The sequence below is a fragment of the Musca autumnalis genome, unplaced genomic scaffold (assembly GCF_047663935.1).
Source record: "Musca autumnalis isolate F117 unplaced genomic scaffold, ASM4766393v1 scaffold_1, whole genome shotgun sequence".
In the NCBI taxonomy this organism is placed as follows: Eukaryota; Metazoa; Arthropoda; class Insecta; order Diptera; family Muscidae; genus Musca; species Musca autumnalis.
Genome location: NW_027411644.1, coordinates 298,876,111 through 298,894,968, shown reverse-complemented (window position 1 = coordinate 298,894,968; position 18,858 = coordinate 298,876,111). Strand labels below are relative to the sequence as shown.

The following is an 18,858-nucleotide window of genomic DNA, read 5'->3' as shown; positions in this document are numbered from 1 at the left end:
TCAATAAAACGCCATCAATCGTTTATTACCACATATAATTCCATATGACTAAGATAATATAAAATATTTTTCAAACAAGTATAAAATTTCAATTAAGCATTAAGACAACCTCGGATACTTGTACGAATCCAATCATTGTAGAACGAAACCTTGGCAAAGACATCTGGGAAACCATGACCACAGGGTACACCCCAATTACCAATGCCCACCAAACGACCCTTGGCATCAACCAATGGACCACCAGTGTCACCATGACAAGCACCCGAACCTTGTGGAGGCTGGACACAGATATGACCATCATCAACATCATCGGAATATTTACCATAAATACGTTTGCATTCTTCATTACTGATCACGGTGCCAGTCAACTTTTTCAAATCCTCAGGGAAATACGATTGGCCAACTTCCCAATTACCCCAACCGGTCATGGTTACAACATCACCCACTTTCAGTTCATCCAATTCGGCCATAGTAATGCTCTTCGTTTTCTCATCAAAAGCAAAATAGGTGGCAGTACGTAATAGGGCAATGTCATTGTGATAGAGAGGCTTATCAAAATTGCAGTGAGTGTAAACTTCATCAACTTCATACATCCAACCTTCGCCCATCCAATCATTGGTGCTGGTAATCACTTTAATGTTACGTTTTTGTTGGCCAGCTACACAACTGGCAGCGGTCAGGACATATCGATCACCAACGATAACACCACCACAGTAATGATTGCCATATTGATTTTGTAATGTGACTTGCCAGGGAGCTGAACCTTCAGCAGCTATTTCACCACCAACAATACGCGATTCAATTTTTACACTACGTTCCGCTTCTTCTACCTTCTTGGGTAAATCAGCAAATCCCTGATGGACACGCAATGCTTCTGTACTGGACAAGGTGCAGAATACCAAAGCCAGCACAACGGCTATGGTTGTCGTTATAGAAAAATACCTCATTTCAAATGGAGAGCAATTTGAAAACTGTCCAGCCCGAACGCTAACTGGCCAAGTTTTGTACTTCGTTTGCCACAAACTGGATATTGATTGTTAGGTATATATCATAAACGATATCTTTCCCATACACGACTATAGTTTCGATATCACATTCTTTATTAGATTTGGGTAATTTAGACAAGAAGAATTGTTGTATTTACTTGGATTTTTATCGGACGATTTTGGATTTTTATTGCCGGACATTGTAATGATTTTATATTATTTACTTCGCGTTGGCCAGATTCGATAAGCGAAGTTCTTGCGTCCAAATCAGTTTGTAGTAGTTGTTCGCTTGATTTGGATCTCAAGGTAAGTGGTATCTGTTATTTTATTTGGTTTGTTATTGAGAGGTAATTTTAAGTTTTCCGTCGGCTTTGATGTATCACGGATATTATTACATGAAGTATATTTTGGAAATTGTGTTGGGAATGGAGGAATATGTGTTGTTGCGAATTAATTTTGGATCAGTGTGATGTTTTTTTAGTAGAAACAACATAGTTTTGTATACTTGAAACTATGTCGGCAAGAAGAATACTTTATTAGCATTATTGCAATACCAGCGCATACCCTGCAAAACTTGGGAAATTTGTGAACAAACTAGAAGCACAGATACTTACCATTAAGATAAAATTTTCAATAAATTAAATTTGGGATTTCTTAGCGTATTTTATAATACCTCTGATATTTGACGGTCTACTTTCAATATCTGGTTCTCTCTATGAAATATGTCCAACAGAAACAGAAACATCTGCCATGGAAATAAAATTACAAAATTTAAGTTAACTGATCTGCTCTTTTTCTATACCTCTAGTATTTTAAATATTTTGGTAACACAATTGGGACGAATTTAAAGCTTAAAAGCTCTTCTTTAATATTAGTCACTTTTGTTGCAATATTCCCAACCAAAGCTGAGTTATTCGTCCTTACAATTAAAACCTAAACAAGTAATAAATCGTTAAGTTCGGTCGGTGCTGAACTTTTCATACCATCCACCATAAAATATGTTGAACTAAAATGGAATAATTAGGTTTCTTTCCTGTACACAATTTTAAGTGGAAATATTTTAAGACCACAGATACCCCGTATACCTAAATTAGGTCAGAAAATGTATCTAAAAATATCTTCAATCGGGCGCTACCATTATATCAAAACATGGACATATATTGACAATTTTTGGTAGAGAACATGTTGTGACCTCTGGAAATCTTAAATGTCACATTAGCTAAAATACTCAAAATACCAAAACGAATATCTAGTGTTAAATAAAAGATAGCTTAAATCCTGAAAATACCGACCATTGGTAGGTACCGTTATATGGGGCTACACCAAAACCTGGGCCTATGTTGACAGAAGCAATGTGACAACTAAGAATCTTAAGTATCAAATTACAAGTAGGTCGGTCAAAAAATTTATCTAAAATCCTCAAAATATCGAAAATCGGAAGGTACCGCTATAGGGGGGCCATATCAAAACATGGACTTATGTTGAAAATTTTTAGTGGAGAAGTTTTGTGACCATTGGAAACCTCACATGTCAAATTACCGCTATTTTGGTCAAAAAAGTGGCTAAAATATTCAAAATACCAAAATCGGAAGATACCGTTATATGGGGCTATACCAAAACCTAGATTTATAGAGAACTTCAAATATAAAATAACAGGTAGTTCGGTAATGAAAGTGGCTAAAATTCCTAAAATACCTAAAAATGGGAGGTATTGTTAAATGGGGGCTATACCAAAACATGGACCTCTATTGACAATTTTTGGTGTATTAGTTTTTTGACCACTGGCAATCTCAAATGTTTCATTACAGGTAGTTCAGTCAGTAAATGTCGAAAATCGGGAGGTATCATTATCTGGGGACTATACCAAAACGTGGGCTGATATAGACCATCTTCGTACTTGATCTTCCTATAGACAAATACACTCGGGTGCGCTCTATATCAAATATTGTGGACGCGAGAGTCATAACAACAGACGGACATGACTAGATCAACTCGGAATTTTATCCTGATCAAGAATTTCAATAAATTCGTTTCAAACCACCAAATTAGTGGTCAAAAAGTGGAATATTTGAATGTAGTATGTTTGTGGAGAGTTTCAGATTCAATATCTGCAAGAACGGCTGCGAAAAGTTTAATGATCTTCTAGATTTTGGAACCTTGAGAACACTCGGAACCAAGACATTGGTTGCTAGATTAATATTGATGATCCAATTAATTTTTGAAAGAGGCCAAGAAGGATCTTCGCGATTTTTTAAATGATTTTTTCCTTCTGTTCTTGATTTGCATAGTTCCAAACTGTAATTTTTTCCACTATTTGCAATGCATCTTATCTTTTTATACACTCAGCATTTATGCTAACGAGGGTATATAGACTTTCATATGGGCAAAATTTGCTTCATCAAAATAATGGTTTTAGACCCCAAGTATGTTTGGACGAAATCAGTTTCAGAAAATTTGGAGTTGATTTAGCAAAGTCCGCCCGTCTGTCTGTCTGGCTGGAGCGCAAATTTTCGGTCCAAAATTTGGCTTTCGTAATATTTTGCCCAAACTTAGTTTGAGTTTGAAGATGGGCTATATCGGTCCACTCTTTCGGGTACCTCCCCCACAAAAGTTCGAAAATGTCCGGAAAATTTGTGCGCACGATAACTCTTTAAGGAAGTAACCGATTTGATCCATACATTGCACATCGGATAAGTTCAGATTAGGACCTGCTCTAGAATCGCTTTAATTTTTGTTGCAACAACTTGTACTCACTGCCCCCCATACGACGGTACAAGTTTCATCAGGGGCAAGTCCATACTTCCTGAGAATATAGCCTGAAAGGTGCAAAAAGCCCCTATGACACCGTGTGTAGTGTTTGGAGCACAAGATAACTCTCGAACGGATCTGCGAATTCGGTCCAAAATTTGGCCTTCGTAATAGTTTGTCCAAACATACTTTAAATTCGAAGATAAGCCATATCGATCCACTCCTTCAGGTACCTCTCCCACAAAGGTTCAAAAATGTACGGAAAAATTTTGCGCACGATAACTCTTGAAGGGAGTGACCGATGGAATCCATATTTTGCACATCCTGATATGTCTACCAGATATAGATGAGGTTCGAATATGGACTATATTTGTCTACTCCTTCTGGTACATCTCACACAAAATTTCGGATAAGTTCACTTTAAGACCTGCTCTCGAATCACTTTGATTTTTGTTGAAGCGATTTGCATTCGCTATCTCCATAACGACGGTAAAAGATTTTTTAGGGGCAAGTCCATATTTCTTGGGAAAACAGCTCGAAAGGTGTAAAAAACCCCTATGTCACCATATGTGGCGGTCGGAGAGCACGATAACTCTCGAACTGTTCAACCGATTTGGTCCAACATTTGGTCTTCATCATATAATATCCAAACTTAGTTTCATGGGGCAATACCGCTCCACAACTTCCGGTACTTCTCCCCAATATGTAAAAATATGTCACTAAAATGCTAGGACGATATCACTTGAATGGGGCAACCAATTCGTTCCAAACTTTGGATCTCCTAATATTTTGTCCAAATTTAGTTTAACTTCTAAAATGGCCCATATCGGTTCTCCCTAAAGGTAACTCCCCCACAAAAGTTCAACATTTGTGTCTTAGTGCAGATAATTCCTAATCCACATTTTTGTCGGCAAGTTCAAATGTCCAAAAAGGGCCACAAAATTCAGAAGATACCTTAAATGCATTCGATCTGTCCGTAGGTGAAAGTTTCACTTCACATTGGCTGAGGGTATATAAAGCCGACTGACACATTTTCACTTGTTTCATATGAAGTTCTTCGCGGAAATGTAAGCCAACATTACCGCCGAACATTTTAATGTTCTGGTCAGGTAAAGATCCACCTGAACCCAGAACAGCAGACCTGTCAATGCCAATGACAAATTTTGAAATCTTGGGGGGATACTCCTTTAGATACCTCCCCGACAAAACTTCAAAACTTGTCGCTAAAATGGTACTCACTATAGCACTCGTAATATTCCTACGACACATGAGGAGGTTCCAATCTGGACTCTATCGGTCCACTCTTTCGGGTATCTCCTACACAAAATGTCGGAAAAGTGCAGTTTAAGGCCTACTCTCGAATCGTTTTGATTATGTTTGCAACAACTTCTATTCGCTACCCCCTTAACGAAGGTACAAGTTTATCCATACTATTTGAAAAAATGGACGGAAAACTGTAAACAAACTCCTCTGGCACCAAGTGTAGTGGCTGGAAACTATCAACCAATTCGTTCCAAAATTTGACCTTCGTAAACTTAGTTTAAGTTCGAAGAAGAAGACAATATCGGTCCACAACTTCCGGTACTTCTCCCAAAAAGTTAAAAAATGTCCACTTAAAAACCTGTACCATTACACGCTTAATCAAAAAAATCAAAATGTATGGTTTCTCATTTCTCCTGAAAGAAAAAGATACGAGATTAAGGAAGCAAGACAGCAAGGTAGCAGATTTTTGAGACAAAATCTTTAATGAAACATACGGCAGCGCCGCTGGAAAGTGGATGCCCAGTCTTTCTCTGAATAATGATTTCTAGTAACGTTCTACTGACTGTTTTTTTTTTAAATTTTAATTATATATGCACGCTGCTCTTGAACTAACTTTAAGTGAAAGGAGCTTACACCTGAGAAGTTTTTGCGGATTCTGAAACTACAATGTTCATAGATGAGAAAAATCAAGAAACAAAAAAATCGCCGGGGCGCTTTTTATTTTTAAATAAATCACAATTTTGCTGGGAAACCGCAGGTCCTATCAAAATGGAACTAAAACATTTTAAAGCAGGGAAAATTCTCTACCAGATTGTTCTCTATGGTATTTTCATAGGTTTTGCCATTTTTGAGATATAGAAGTTCAAATTGGAACAATTCACTGACTGTATCGTCTCCTTATAAAACAATATCATGACTGCACTTTCCCAACTCAAACTTATATATCCCAACAAGTAAAAAAGTATCAGTCGGCTTTGCCGACGGAGATATACCCTCAGCCTGTGTGGATTGAAATACGTATGTATTTAGGGGGGTTTTCAAAATTTTGGGCGTATGAACCGACAAAAATATGGATAGGATTAAAGCGCTAAAATTTGCGGGAATATCGATAGATAGGGCTTTTTTACCATACTAGCCTACGAAAAACATAATATCGCTATTAAAAGTTAGGATCCTCAAACAGACCCTTAACCACACAAAAAAGTTGAACATTTGTGTGGGTGGTACCCCAAGGATCGGACAGATAGGGCCCAAGTTTGAATATAAACTTAGTTTCGACAATATTTAGAGATCCAAAGTTTGGACCAAATCGGTTGCTACGTCTACGAAATATCGCGCGTACCATTTTAGCGAATATTTTCGAACATTTGTGGGGGAGGTACCGGAAGGAGTGGACCTATAAGCACCACCTTCGAATTTCATCTAATATTCAAAGAAATATTACGATATCCAAAGTGTGGACGAACGTAGTATTCTGTTCGAGCTCTCCAGTCACCACATATGGTGCCACAGGGCTTTTTACAACTTTCGGGCTGTTTTCTCAAGAAGTATGGAAGTATGTAAAAACTTTTACTGTCGTAATTGAGGCTGCGAATGCAATTTGCTTCAACAAAAATTAAAGTGATTCGAGAGCAGGTCTTAAAGTGAATTTATCCAACAATTTGTGTGGGAGGCAGCCGAAGGAGTGGACAAATATAATCCATATTTAAACCTGAATTATATCTGGTAGATATACTAGGATGTGTAAAGTATGGACCAAATCGGTGTCTCCCATCAAGAGTTACTGTACACACAATATTTCCGAATATTTTTGAAATTTTTGTTGGGGAGGTACCTCAAGGAGTGGACTGATATGGCTTATCTTCGAACTTTAATTAAGGTTGCACAAAATATTACTAACGCCACATTTTGGACCTAATCGGCAGATCCGTTCGAGAGTTATCTTGCGCTTCAACCACTACACACTGTGTCATAGGAATTTTTTGCACCTTTCAGGCTATTTTCTCAGGAAGTATGGACTTGCCCCTGATGAAACTTGTACCGTCGTATGGGGGGCAAGTGAATACAAGTTGCTACAACAAAAATCAAAGCGACTCGAGTGCAGGCCCTAAACTGAACTTTTCCGCAATTTTGTGTGCGAAGTACACGAAGGAGTGGGTCGGTTGAGTCCATATTGAAACCTTTTGTAAGTCTGGTACACATTTCACGATGGGCAAAGTATGGATCAAATCGGTTACTCCCTTCAAGAGTTATCGTGAGCACAAATTTTGCGAACATTTTCGAGCTTTTGTGGGGGAGGTACCGGAAGGAGTGGACCGATGTAGGCCATCTTCGAACTTAAACTAATATTACGAAAGCCAAAATTTGAACCGAATCGGTTCATCCATTCGAGAGTTATCGTGTGCTCCAGCCAGTCAGACAGACGGACGGACATTGCTCAATCGACTCCAAATTGTCTGAAACACATTTCGTCAAAACATACATCGAAACATTATTTCGATGAGGCACATTTTGCCCGTATGAAAGTGTATACTCGTATACCCTCGTCAGCATAAATGCTGAGGGTATAAAAACCGCCAAGAAGTTGGGTATCTTTGTGAAATAAATATCCTTCTGATGCTATTTCCATGCCTAAATGCTCCCAAGCATCAGCATAGTCTGATCTACCATTTAAAATACTGCGATATATCGATAAAAATGTAAACCATAATGAATATTTTGGCACTTTGAACGATCTTTCATAATAAACTGATCGAAGTGTTATGTCTTCATTTACAGAACATTGCTACTGTGGTAAGGCTGAATTTTTTTTTTTTTTTTTTTTATTTTTTTATTTAGTCTAAGAACAATATTCCTTACAGACTAAAGAAATCATATTTACTAATTGCAAATATTATAATATTAAAGAATTCAAAAGTTGTATTTAAATATTTTTAAAATTGGCTTTAGAAGTATTAAAATCAAGCAACTGATTATTGGACAAAGAATTTAAATAATTTAAAGCCCGAGTTAAAGGTGCATTTAATATATAGTTCCTTTGATGCAATCCAACATAGAAAATATTTCTGTGCCTTAGAGAAAGTCTACCTGGTACACTAAACGGGATTTTGCTTAAAAGGTCTGGGCAATCTACAAAACCATTTATCAAATCATAAACAAATAACATAGATTGTAATTTGCGTCTTATTTCTAATGACATCATCCCTAGATGTGCACAATAAATTTTATACGACGGCCTCGGTTCCATGTGATGTAAATGAGGCAATGCAAAACGGATAAAAGATTTTTGAATTCGTTCAATTCTTGCAATATGGATATTGCAGTGGGGACTCCAGATAAAAGATCCATATTCAAGTTTGGATCTAACAAATGCACAGTACAATGATTTCAATGTGTATGGATCAGTGAAGTCCTTAGCATTACGTTTAATAAATGCAAGTGTGGAGTATACTTTAGGAATTAATTGGTCCAAGTGAGGTTTAAATGAGAATTTTGAATCAAACAGAATGCCCAAATCCATTGCTTCATTCACTTTGTTCAAAGAGGAATTACACAAAACATAAGTGGTTTGTAAAGGAGTCCTCAATCGAGAGTATGTTACTTGGGAACATTTATTTAAATTGACTTTTAGGTTGTTATTTAGGCACCAATTATCAAAATTGATAAGGTCGTTCTGCAGTGCAATTACATCGGCAGAAGATTTTATTTTTGAAAATATTTTCAAGTCATCTGCATACATTAGAAAGTTTGCAAATTTAAAGCAATTGGATACGTCATTTATATAAATATCGAAAAGAAGGGGACCGAGGATGCTTCCCTGAGGAACCCCAGATGTCTGAATATAAGGCGGAGAGCTATATTTATCAATCCGAACAACACAAATTCTGTTTTGTAGATATGACGAAAACCAGTTAAGAAACATTGAGTGAATACCCAATGAGAACAATTTAGAAAGTAATATAGTGTGTGAAATTTTGTCAAATGCTTTTGAGAAATCAGTGTATATTACATCAACTTGCATACCCGATTCCATATCTGACAAGCAATAGTCCGAAAAGACAGAGAGATTGGACACCGTTGACTTATTTTTACGAAATCCATGCTGTTGCGGAACTATTATAGATTTGGTGTTGAAATAAAGGATATCAAATATAGCATGCTCAAATATTTTAGAAATTGTCGACAGTTTGGAAATTGATCTGTAATTGGAAACCTCATTACGTTTTCCAGATTTTAAAATAGGACAAATAGAAGCCATCTTCCACCTATCGGCAAATACTCCATTTAAAAGAGACTGGTTGAAAATCATCAAAATTGGATGGGCCAACGACTGAGCACAGTTCTTGATAAGAAATGGGCATAAGCCATCTGCATCGGTCTTTGTAGAATTTTTAACCTTATTAATTGCATTTAGAACGTCGCATGTACTAAGTTGAATTAGACCCATGTTTAAATCATATGAAAAATCACAGCTGAATCCGCTAGCGTTTGTGTTTTCAAAATTAGATTTGAAAAAGTTTGCAAAAAAGTTAACAATAATCTCTGCTTTATCAGATGATTCATTTTTAAAAATCATTGAAGATGGAATGTCTGTTGAACGCTTTTTTGAACGAATGAAAGACCAAAAATGGTTTGGATAAGTATTAATTGTGTTTTCAATATTGAGCAAGTATTGCTTGTATAAAAATTTGTTTAAATAATTAAACTCTTTTGAGCACAGTTTATATTGGAGAAGAACTTCATTTGAGGCAGTTTCTAAATAACGCTTATGCAGTTTGTTTCTTTTATTTTTTAACTTTTTTAAGCCTGTAGTGTACCAGGGATGAGAAATGGAAACTTTTTTCTTTAAAGGCACATGTTTGCCGCAAACATCCAAAATAACTTTGAGAAAAGCTTCATATGAACAATTAATGCATTTATGTGTGAGTAAATCTTCCCAGACAATATTATCAAATAAGGCATTTAATGACATAAAATTACAGTGCTTGAAATCATACTCCTTTACACTAGAGCAACTTGATTGTTTGATGAAATTAAATGATTCAAGTTCGACTATTAAAGCATTATGATGAATGCTCGATGGAGAAAATGGGATCAGACATTCATAAATTTTACTCTTAAAATCCGCTTGAACAAAAACTAGGTCCAGCAATTTATTTAATTTATTGAAACAGTGATTGATCTGAAAAAGACCCATTTCAAAAAATGTGTCAATTAAGTTAATTTCTATTTCTTTATTGACATTGAATGGAACAAAGTCATTATTAAATTCAACCCAGAGTAGTTCTGATAGATTGAAATCACCAAGTATTACAAATTTAGCGTTTGATCCCATTTTCTCATAAAGCAAATGAATGTTGTTAACATGAGAAGCATATAAATCACTAGTACTACCAGGTGGAACATATGATACACAAATACATAGTACGCAATCCCGCATTTGAATAACAATAAACAGTTGATCCAACAGGTCATCAATTATTACTTCATTGCAGATACTTGAATTCAGCTCCTTTCTTACTGCAAACAACACACCACCTCCACGAGTAAGGTTTAATCTTTCATAATTTCTGTCCTTTCTATAGACATTATATAAATTCAAATCGAAAAATTCAGCATCAAAAAAGTCCTGGTTGAGCCAGGTTTCGACAATTACAAATATGTCAATTTCGGACGAAGTAGAGAATTGATACAGCTGGTCACTTTTAGTGCGCATTCCAGAAACATTTTGGAAATAAAATTTCAATTTAGAGGAATCTCTCTTAGTTAGTTTGCATTTTGTAGCTCCACAGGTTTTCTGGGAAAAAAAATGAACGGTCTGACCTTTATACCAACAGGCCACAGCGAAGGTTTTACAATTTCATCAAAAAAATGCAGGAGCAACACCAACTTTGAAATTTACGTGCTTCAACGAATTTATATCAACATCTTTCTTCACCAACCTCGTACACTCAATATGTTCTTTACTAATATTTGCGTTACTCATTATGAAATTTATTACTTGCTCGCATGTTGTTGTTGGTTTGAAGGCAGACACATGCACATACTTATTTTTTACAACAACTTCAAGTTCTTTCGCATCATTTTTCCCAAACGCGAGAATGCGATTGCGCCGCTTACGTCTTCCCACTTGTCTCCAGTCATTAACATTGTTTGTATCGAACATGTTTGAATTTAGATCAGACGCAGCCGTTGGATATGACGTCATTGACGATGCATCATCATTAGACATTAGGTTTTGTACAACAGATGACCCAACTCCAGTCTCATTGAATTGATGGTTGTTTACATTATTAGAACGTGTTACCGAAGAAAAAACAGTCGCAGGTTTTGCATTATTCTTTTTCCTTTTGTCTTCAAGGTTACTGGATAGTTTATTGAACTCGTGCTTTAGATTGTTTACCTCATCAACTAGGTTTGAAACAATCAGTGCTTGCAATTCTCTTACATCTTTAGAAATTGTAGAAAGAAGAGAAATCATCTCTGCTGATACAGAGAGACAATCGTCACAATTAAAAACAACGTTTAAATTTTGACTTAACAAATCAGTATGTTTTTCAGTTAAGTTTGCACAGATTAGATGAAATTTAGCCTTGCAGATGTGACAAGCTATGAATTTAGTTGTTAACGATTTAAAGCACTTCGCGCACAACGTTTTTGGTGGAGGATCAGCGTTGCCGACAGTTTTTGGTCGGAAATCGTCAAAAAAATCGTCAAATCGTCAACAAAATTTGGAAAATCGTCAAAAAAATCGTCATCATGATCCAAAACTAGGTTTGGTTACCGTTTAATGCGATTTTTAGCCGATAGGTTTGTCAATGAGACTGACAACATAAAATGTACATTTTATACCTGGGCATGCTAATATAGCTCCAAACGAACAAGTGGATCATGCAGCAAAGGATGCCAGTAGAAACGGCACATTCTTGGACATCAACTGGCCTATCAACTATGCCATATCCGTAATCCAAGACAAAATCTTGGAAGATTAGACAAGGGAGTACTCAAATATAGCCCTAGAAAGCAACTCGCATTACTATAAAATTTTTCCTGAGCCAAATAGAACAACTTGGTTCAAGAAATCCAAGCTCCACCCTAGTCATCAAAAAAACAGTCAACCGTATTCTTAGCAACCACTCTTTTAGTAAAAGCACACTATATAAAATGCACGTAGTCCCATCGGGTGATTGCGATACTTGTAATTCAGAGGACACTGTTTCGCACATCTTGTTTGAATGCACCAAATACAGCAATATAAGAGGCAACTACCCCACCTTTAATGAAATCCTTACAGTCGAGGACTTCATGGTTAAACATAAGGGAGAACATTTGTATGACCTAATCAAATTTCTAAGAGAAACCAAGACTGAAATATAATTTTAAGGCACATATACCAAGTCTATACAATTTGTTTTGGCCCCATACATGGGATTGCTTGGCAAGCCCTTGGACCATTTACACCTTTCTCTATAGCATAAATATAGACAAAGGCATTGGAGAGAAAAAAATGTACAACCCACAGCAATAAATATAACCCAATCTCGCTTAAAGGGCTGTCCCTAGTTGGGCAGACCAAACAAAACTACCAATTTTTTTTTAAAGTTCTTTCATCAAGAGAGAAAGACCACATCTTATCCTACTTTTGGTATTTTTGTTGTTGAAAAATATTGCAAAGTCTTGTGGTAAATGGCTATCTGGGAAACCATTTTTCTAAAAGCGTTTTGCGATGCCAACGATGACCCGAAAACGGATGGGTCGATTGTTTGTAAGCATTTTAAGAACCTATTAATCTTGCCATAAGGCGAAACAAAATTTTAAACAAACTTTTTAAAAAAACTAACTGTCAAAGTCAAAATTTCGATTTTAACGAAAAAAATTTACTGCGTTTTTTTTGTCAAAAATCGGTCAATTTTTTTTAACTGTCTCGCTTAAGGGAAATCCTTTTATTTGTTTAATAAACTCACCAAACCATGTGAAGATCGGTCAATTCGGTTTCGAGCTATCGTTTGCACCGACTTCAAAATCCCATTTCGAGAAAAACGCGTTTAAAGTATCTATGCTACATACAAATCTCAAGAAATTGTTCCCTTCTTGAACAATGAAATTACCTCTATTTCAGATATGTGCCTAAATAAAGCCAATCCGTCTCGAAATTATTTAAAAACATTAAAATAGCTCATGAAACCGAGTTCGGAATATTGCTTTCCTTAAAGACTTTCGTGAAATTCTGGTCAAAATATAGTTATCGTGTTTTATTTCATGCAATTCGGGATTACGTGAAAAATCGTCATTTTGGGGTATAAAATCGTCAAATCGTCATTTTTCAATTTTAGGCCAAAAAATCGTCAAAATGACGATAAATCGTCAAATTCGGCAACACTGTGGAGGATCCATTTCGCACGTCTTTACAAATCAAACAACAGAGAATTTTTGTGTGTGAATTTTGTGGAGCGCGTTTGGAGCGTATTTCGGGTTCACACTTAGGGCCATTATTACATGTGTTCTTTTACTATCTCATGGATTTGAAAATGCAAAATAAACTAATTTGGAGGCATTAAAAATATAATTTTCACATTGAAAATTAATGACTTGAAGCTCCACCTTAAAATTCAATCATCCCTTTTAACTTTAAGTTAACCGGAACGCTATAAATCTGTTCGGTAAATCCAAACTATAAGAAAAGAAGACTTATAATAATGGGGGTTAAACTTACTTCATTTAAATATCACATTTGTAAGAGAAAATATGTTCTCATAAAAAATCATAAAAAAACATAGAAAATATTGTTTAATTATAAATATTTTGAATATCCCTATATCCTTCAAATATCGATTCGTAAATTGGACCATAATGGTACAGATGTGTGTTAAATATATTATTTTTACCGTAACTGATACTATTAAAAAAATATAAAAAAGACACTTTTAATTGTTTAGGTCTTAAAATCAATAGAACAATTTTATCTAAATCCTTATGCCACGCAGTGAAAATTTATTTCCATTACTAATTTTAAGTACTCTAGTAAAGGATTGGCCAGAACATTTTTTTTTTATATTTTTGTAGAAGACTAATCCGGTAAGAAACCAAACACATCATTTTTTAAAACTTGTCAAAATAATTATACCAGGCACTGTATATATCAATTCAATCAATTTCCAATTTAAAAACAAGATCCACTTTCCAATCGACTACACCGTAACCGATTATAGCCATTTTATAGAAACCTTCATAGGCATGATTTGGAAAGCCATCGTCCTTAAATTGACACTTATCCATGTAATAGGTGTCCTTGACTAAGGGTGGATCAAATTTATCTTTAAATTGTGGTAAATTTGAACAATCTTTTAAATTTTCCATGGCACCGTCTTTATAGATGGTATTCAAAATATTAAACACATGTTGACGACCTAAATGGATTGGTGTCATGCCATAATTGCCTTTTCCATTGGCGCTGTAAAACACTTTCATTTCCACCTGTCGAATGATAAAAAGAAAAGAAGTTTGTTAAAAGAAGAAAAAGAAATAGAAAAAGGATTTGAAAATATTATTGAAATTATTACCTCATTTGAATCTCCTTCAACCACATCAAAATTTAAAATTATTTTTCCACTCATTCCAAAAAGGCCACGTTCCACACGATTCACACCAAAATCAATTAAATTCAATAGATCCGCATTCGAAGTTGCAACATCAACCGATTTCATTTCAATTAAAAAGGAGTTCTTTGAAGGACATTTAAAAAGATAAATCATATTAATAACATTTCTTTAAATTTCTTACCATAGGTAGTAAGGCCTCCCCTTGACCTAGGCAATAAAGGCCTAATAACGAAACTATAATTATTGTTTTCATGTCCTATCCTGATTCCAATCGTTCAATTATCGAAATGTTACTATTGTTTTATTAACAAATGAACAAATGTATTTATATAGCAAAATATTTAATATTTTTAATTATATAGCATGTCTAAATACCAAACAACATTGTTGACAATGTTAAATCGAATTGTTAAGATTACAAGCTAGATTATTTGCATCACCCTGTGTGTGTGTGTGTGGAATGTGAATGTATCAGAATATTTTATATTTAATAAAAAAACAACAGATATCTACAAAATACATATTATCGTCGTACATATTATGAAAAGTTTTCAAATAGTGTTGGCAAAGTTCAGATTCCTGCAAGGTATGAACGAAAAATACTGATTTCTTCTGAGAGAGATTGTGAAACAAATTTTGTTGAGTTTTTTACGACAAATCCTTGAGATTAGAATGCCATTTTTATGTTTTTTTTAGAGGAAACGATTGTAGTTTGTGTACAAGTTTTTATAGCACTTTTTGGTATTCGTAACTACTTAAAAAAACATATGTTCTATTTTAATAACAGTTTTTATTTTATTAATTTTATTTTTATTTTAATTATTTTGTTTTGTTTTATTTTATTTTATTTTATTTTATTTTATTTTATTTTATTTTATTTTATTTTATTTTATTTTATTTTATTTTATTTTATTTTATTTTATTTTATTTTATTTTATTTTATTTTATTTTATTTTATTTTATTTTATTTTATTTTATTTTATTTTATTTTATTTTATTTTATTTTATTTTATTTTATTTTATTTTATTTTATTTTATTTTATTTTATTTTATTTTATTTTATTTTATTTTATTTTATTTTATTTTATTTTATTTTATTTTATTTTATTTTATTTTATTTTATTTTATTTTATTTTATTTTATTTTATTTTATTTTATTTTATTTTACTTCATTATACCCTCAGCCTTTAGGCTAAGGAGGGTATATACACTTTGATACGATGAAAATGTGCCTCATCGAAATAATGGTTTTAGACCCAAAGTATGTTTGGACGAAATGTGTTTCAGACAATTTGGGGTCGATCTAGCCATGTCCGTCCGTCTGTCTGTCTGTCCTGCTGGCTGGAGCGCACGATAACTCTCGAACGGATAAACCGATTCGGTTCAAATTTTGGCTTTCGTAATATTTTGCCCAAACTTAGTTTATGTTCGAAGATGAGCTACATCGGTCCACTCCTTCTGGTACCTCCCCCACAAAAGTTCGAAAATGTTCGGAAAGTTTGTGCGCCCGATAACTCTTGAAGGGAGTAACCGATTAGGTCCATATTTTACCCATCATAAAATGTGTACCAGACTTAGATAATGTTTCAATATAGACTCAATCGGTCCACTCCTTCGGGTACATCCCACACAAAATTTCGGAAAAGTTCAGTTTAGGGTCATCTCTCGAATCGCTTTGATTTTTGTTTTAGCTGCCCCCCATACGACGGTACAAGTTTCATCAGGGGCAAGTCCATACTTCCTGAGAAAATAACCTGAAAGTTGCAAAAAACCCCTATGACACCGTATGAGGTGGTTGGAGCGCAAGATAACTTTTGAACGGATCTGCCGATCCGATCCAAAACTTGGCCTTAGTAATATTTGTCCAAAGTTTAAGCTCGAAGATAAGCCATATCGGTCCACTCCTTCAGGTGCCTCTCCCACAAAAGTTCAAAAATGTTCGGAAAAAAATTGTTCGTACGGTAACTCTTGAAGGGAGTAACCGAATTGGTCCATACTTTACACATCGTAATATATCTACCAGATATAGATCAGGTTCAAATGTGGACTATATTTGTCGACTCCATCCGGTACCTCCCACACAAAATTTGGGATAAGTTCACATTAAGACCTGATATGGAATCACTTTGATTTTTGTTGAAGCAACTTGCATTCGCTGCCACAATTACGATGGTAAATGTATTTTCAGGGGCAAGTCCATACTTCTTGGGCAAACAGGCCGAAGGGTGTAAAAACCCCTATGGTACCATATGTAGTGGCTGGAGATCCATTCTTTTTAGTATCTCCTCCGCAAAACTTTTGATCTTTAATCCTAATCAACATTTTTGTCGGTTCGAACGCCCAAAATTTTCAATATACACAGGCTGAGGGTATATCTCTGTCGGCAAAGCCGTCTGATACTTTTTTACTTGTTTTAAGATATTTTGAATGTATTAGTCCCAGTTGACCACAGAATCGGTTCTAAATTTGAATTTTGTGTTTCCAGAGGCTAAGAAATATTTGTACCATAAAATGTTTATATAGGTCCAGGTTTTGATATAGACCCCATAGGGCGATATCTCCCGATTTTCGGTATTTTGAAGGTTTTCGCCTCATTATCGCAGCGAAATGGCTGAAATTTGGTATTAAGTCTTCGTTGGGGGTATAAAACTTTCCCTCGGAAATTTGTAGGTATAGGTCCACGCCTTCCTATAGCCCCCATAGGACGGCACCTCCCCATTTTCGGTATTTTGAAGGTGAATGGCTGAAATTTGGTGGTTAGTCTTCATTTGGGGTATAAAACATTCCATATGAAATTTATCGGTATAGGTCTACGCCTTCATATAGCCCACATAGAACGAATTCGGACAATTGTAAATTATGGTCCATGTTTTGGAAAGAACAAAAATGTCGCCCCATATTAACTATTTTGAAGGGAGTATTATCAGTTGAGATATATGTACTACTCCTGCAATAAAAGGAATAGTTTAGTACTTCCATAAACGAAATAAAACTAATTGTCCCCATTCACTTCGATACAGTTCCTGGTGGAAGGTATAAAAAATTCGGCCCGGCCGAACTTAACGCTTTTCTTGCTTGTTTTGGTGAAATTTTTTTCCCTTCTGTTTTCGAGTTGATGCATGAAAGTAATATGAAACTTGGTTCCAGGTGAAAAGTGTCAAGAGAAGAAAAATTGTACACAAAATTTCAATATGAATTTCAGAAAAAACCATATATGTATTTACGTAAACTAATTTCTTAAGAAAATTAGGTTTAGTTTTGGACTGTTGATTTTGCATAATTCAGTGCTGGGTCAAAATCTCGCAAAATTCTTCACTTTTTGGGGATATTGTTAAAAAAAAGAAATGCTCCAAAATCCTAAAAAGATGGAACATTTTCAAAAAAAGTATGAAAAACTTAAAAATTTCTTAAAAAACCTTGATTTTTTCTTCAATAAAATTATTTTTCCGCGAATAAGTCTCCCCTTTAAAGGTTTGGACATGTGCTCCACATTTAGAGGAAGATACTCTGATATGAAAACATCCGCTATTTTAATACACTGAGGGAAATTTTTGCACATTTTTAAATTGAACACACCCCTGGACTTTGCATTTTATATGTGTTCTTATTTCGGCGTCCGCGACTGTTCTCAATAGTGTTATGTTCCAATAATAATGGACCAGGTTATGCTCTCCATACCGGATTTTACGAATTAGTCCTTTTTTAACTGAACTCGCATATAAAAACCCCCGTTTTCGCGGGAATGACTGTGTTCATGGAAATTGTGGTTTTAGGTTGCGTAAGTTGCTTTTAAAAAGTACTAAAATTTCGCTCAGTGTATTAAAATAGCGGTTGTTTTCATATCAGATTATCTTCCTCTAAATGTGAAGCATATTTCTAAACCTTTAAACGGCAGACTTATTCGCGGAAAAATCATTTTATTAAACAAAACATCAAGGTTTTTATAAGAAATTTTGAGGTTTTTCATACTTATTTTGAAAATGTTCCATGTTATCAGCATCCGCAGCACTCGAACGTATCCGTCGAGGTTGTCTGTGTCATATTCTATCTTATTGTGAAGAAATACGATATAACTGCGCGACTCTTATTGATATTCCGAGATGTTTCAATTATCTGTCAATTTAAACCCGTTTACGCTGTTATTTCGGCGTCCGCGGAATTATTTATATGTTTTTATTGGTGAAAAATGATTAGAAAGTCCCGCTTTATCGACTGAAAGAAAATTCGGCGTTAATATCTCCACAATTCGCGAAAATAAAATG

General features: G+C 34.9%; 3 protein-coding genes across 3 annotated transcripts in view; 1 reads left to right on the top strand and 2 right to left on the bottom strand.

Moving 5' to 3' along the window:
* LOC141391381 (chymotrypsin-2-like) lies at positions 1–1,007 on the bottom strand. The gene has a single exon (XM_073964285.1). The coding sequence runs from the start codon at positions 945–947 to the stop codon at positions 93–95; it is 855 nt and encodes a 284-aa protein (XP_073820386.1). The 5' UTR covers positions 948–1,007; the 3' UTR covers positions 1–92.
* A 253-nt stretch (positions 1,008–1,260) lies between these two features.
* The window catches only part of LOC141389809 (chymotrypsin-2-like), a 37,483-nt gene continuing 19,885 nt past the window's right edge, over positions 1,261–18,858 (top strand). The window contains exon 1 of the mRNA XM_073961945.1: positions 1,261–1,292. The gene's annotated coding sequence lies outside the window, so the exon portion shown is untranslated. The remainder of the gene's footprint in view (positions 1,293–18,858) is intronic.
* Positions 13,970–14,884, bottom strand: LOC141391380 (uncharacterized). Its single transcript, XM_073964284.1, has 3 exons — positions 14,778–14,884; positions 14,558–14,719; positions 13,970–14,471 (listed from the first exon to the last, which is right to left on the bottom strand). The coding sequence occupies exons 1-3, from the start codon at positions 14,847–14,849 to the stop codon at positions 14,142–14,144; spliced, it is 564 nt and encodes a 187-aa protein (XP_073820385.1). The 5' UTR covers positions 14,850–14,884; the 3' UTR covers positions 13,970–14,141.

Bases quoted from the DNA above. Each gene is read 5' to 3' on its own strand.
- LOC141391381 (XM_073964285.1), bottom strand. From the start codon at position 947: ATGAGGTATTTTTCTATAACGACAACCATAGCCGTTGTGCTGGCTTTG.
- LOC141391380 (XM_073964284.1), bottom strand. From the start codon at position 14,849: ATGAAAACAATAATTATAGTTTCGTTATTAGGCCTTTATTGCCTAGGT. The intron at 14,720-14,777 runs GTAAGAAATTTA...TGTCCTTCAAAG, and splicing joins GGGAGGCCTTACTACCTATG to AACTCCTTTTTAATTGAAAT. The intron at 14,472-14,557 runs GTAATAATTTCA...ATCATTCGACAG, and splicing joins TTGAAGGAGATTCAAATGAG to GTGGAAATGAAAGTGTTTTA.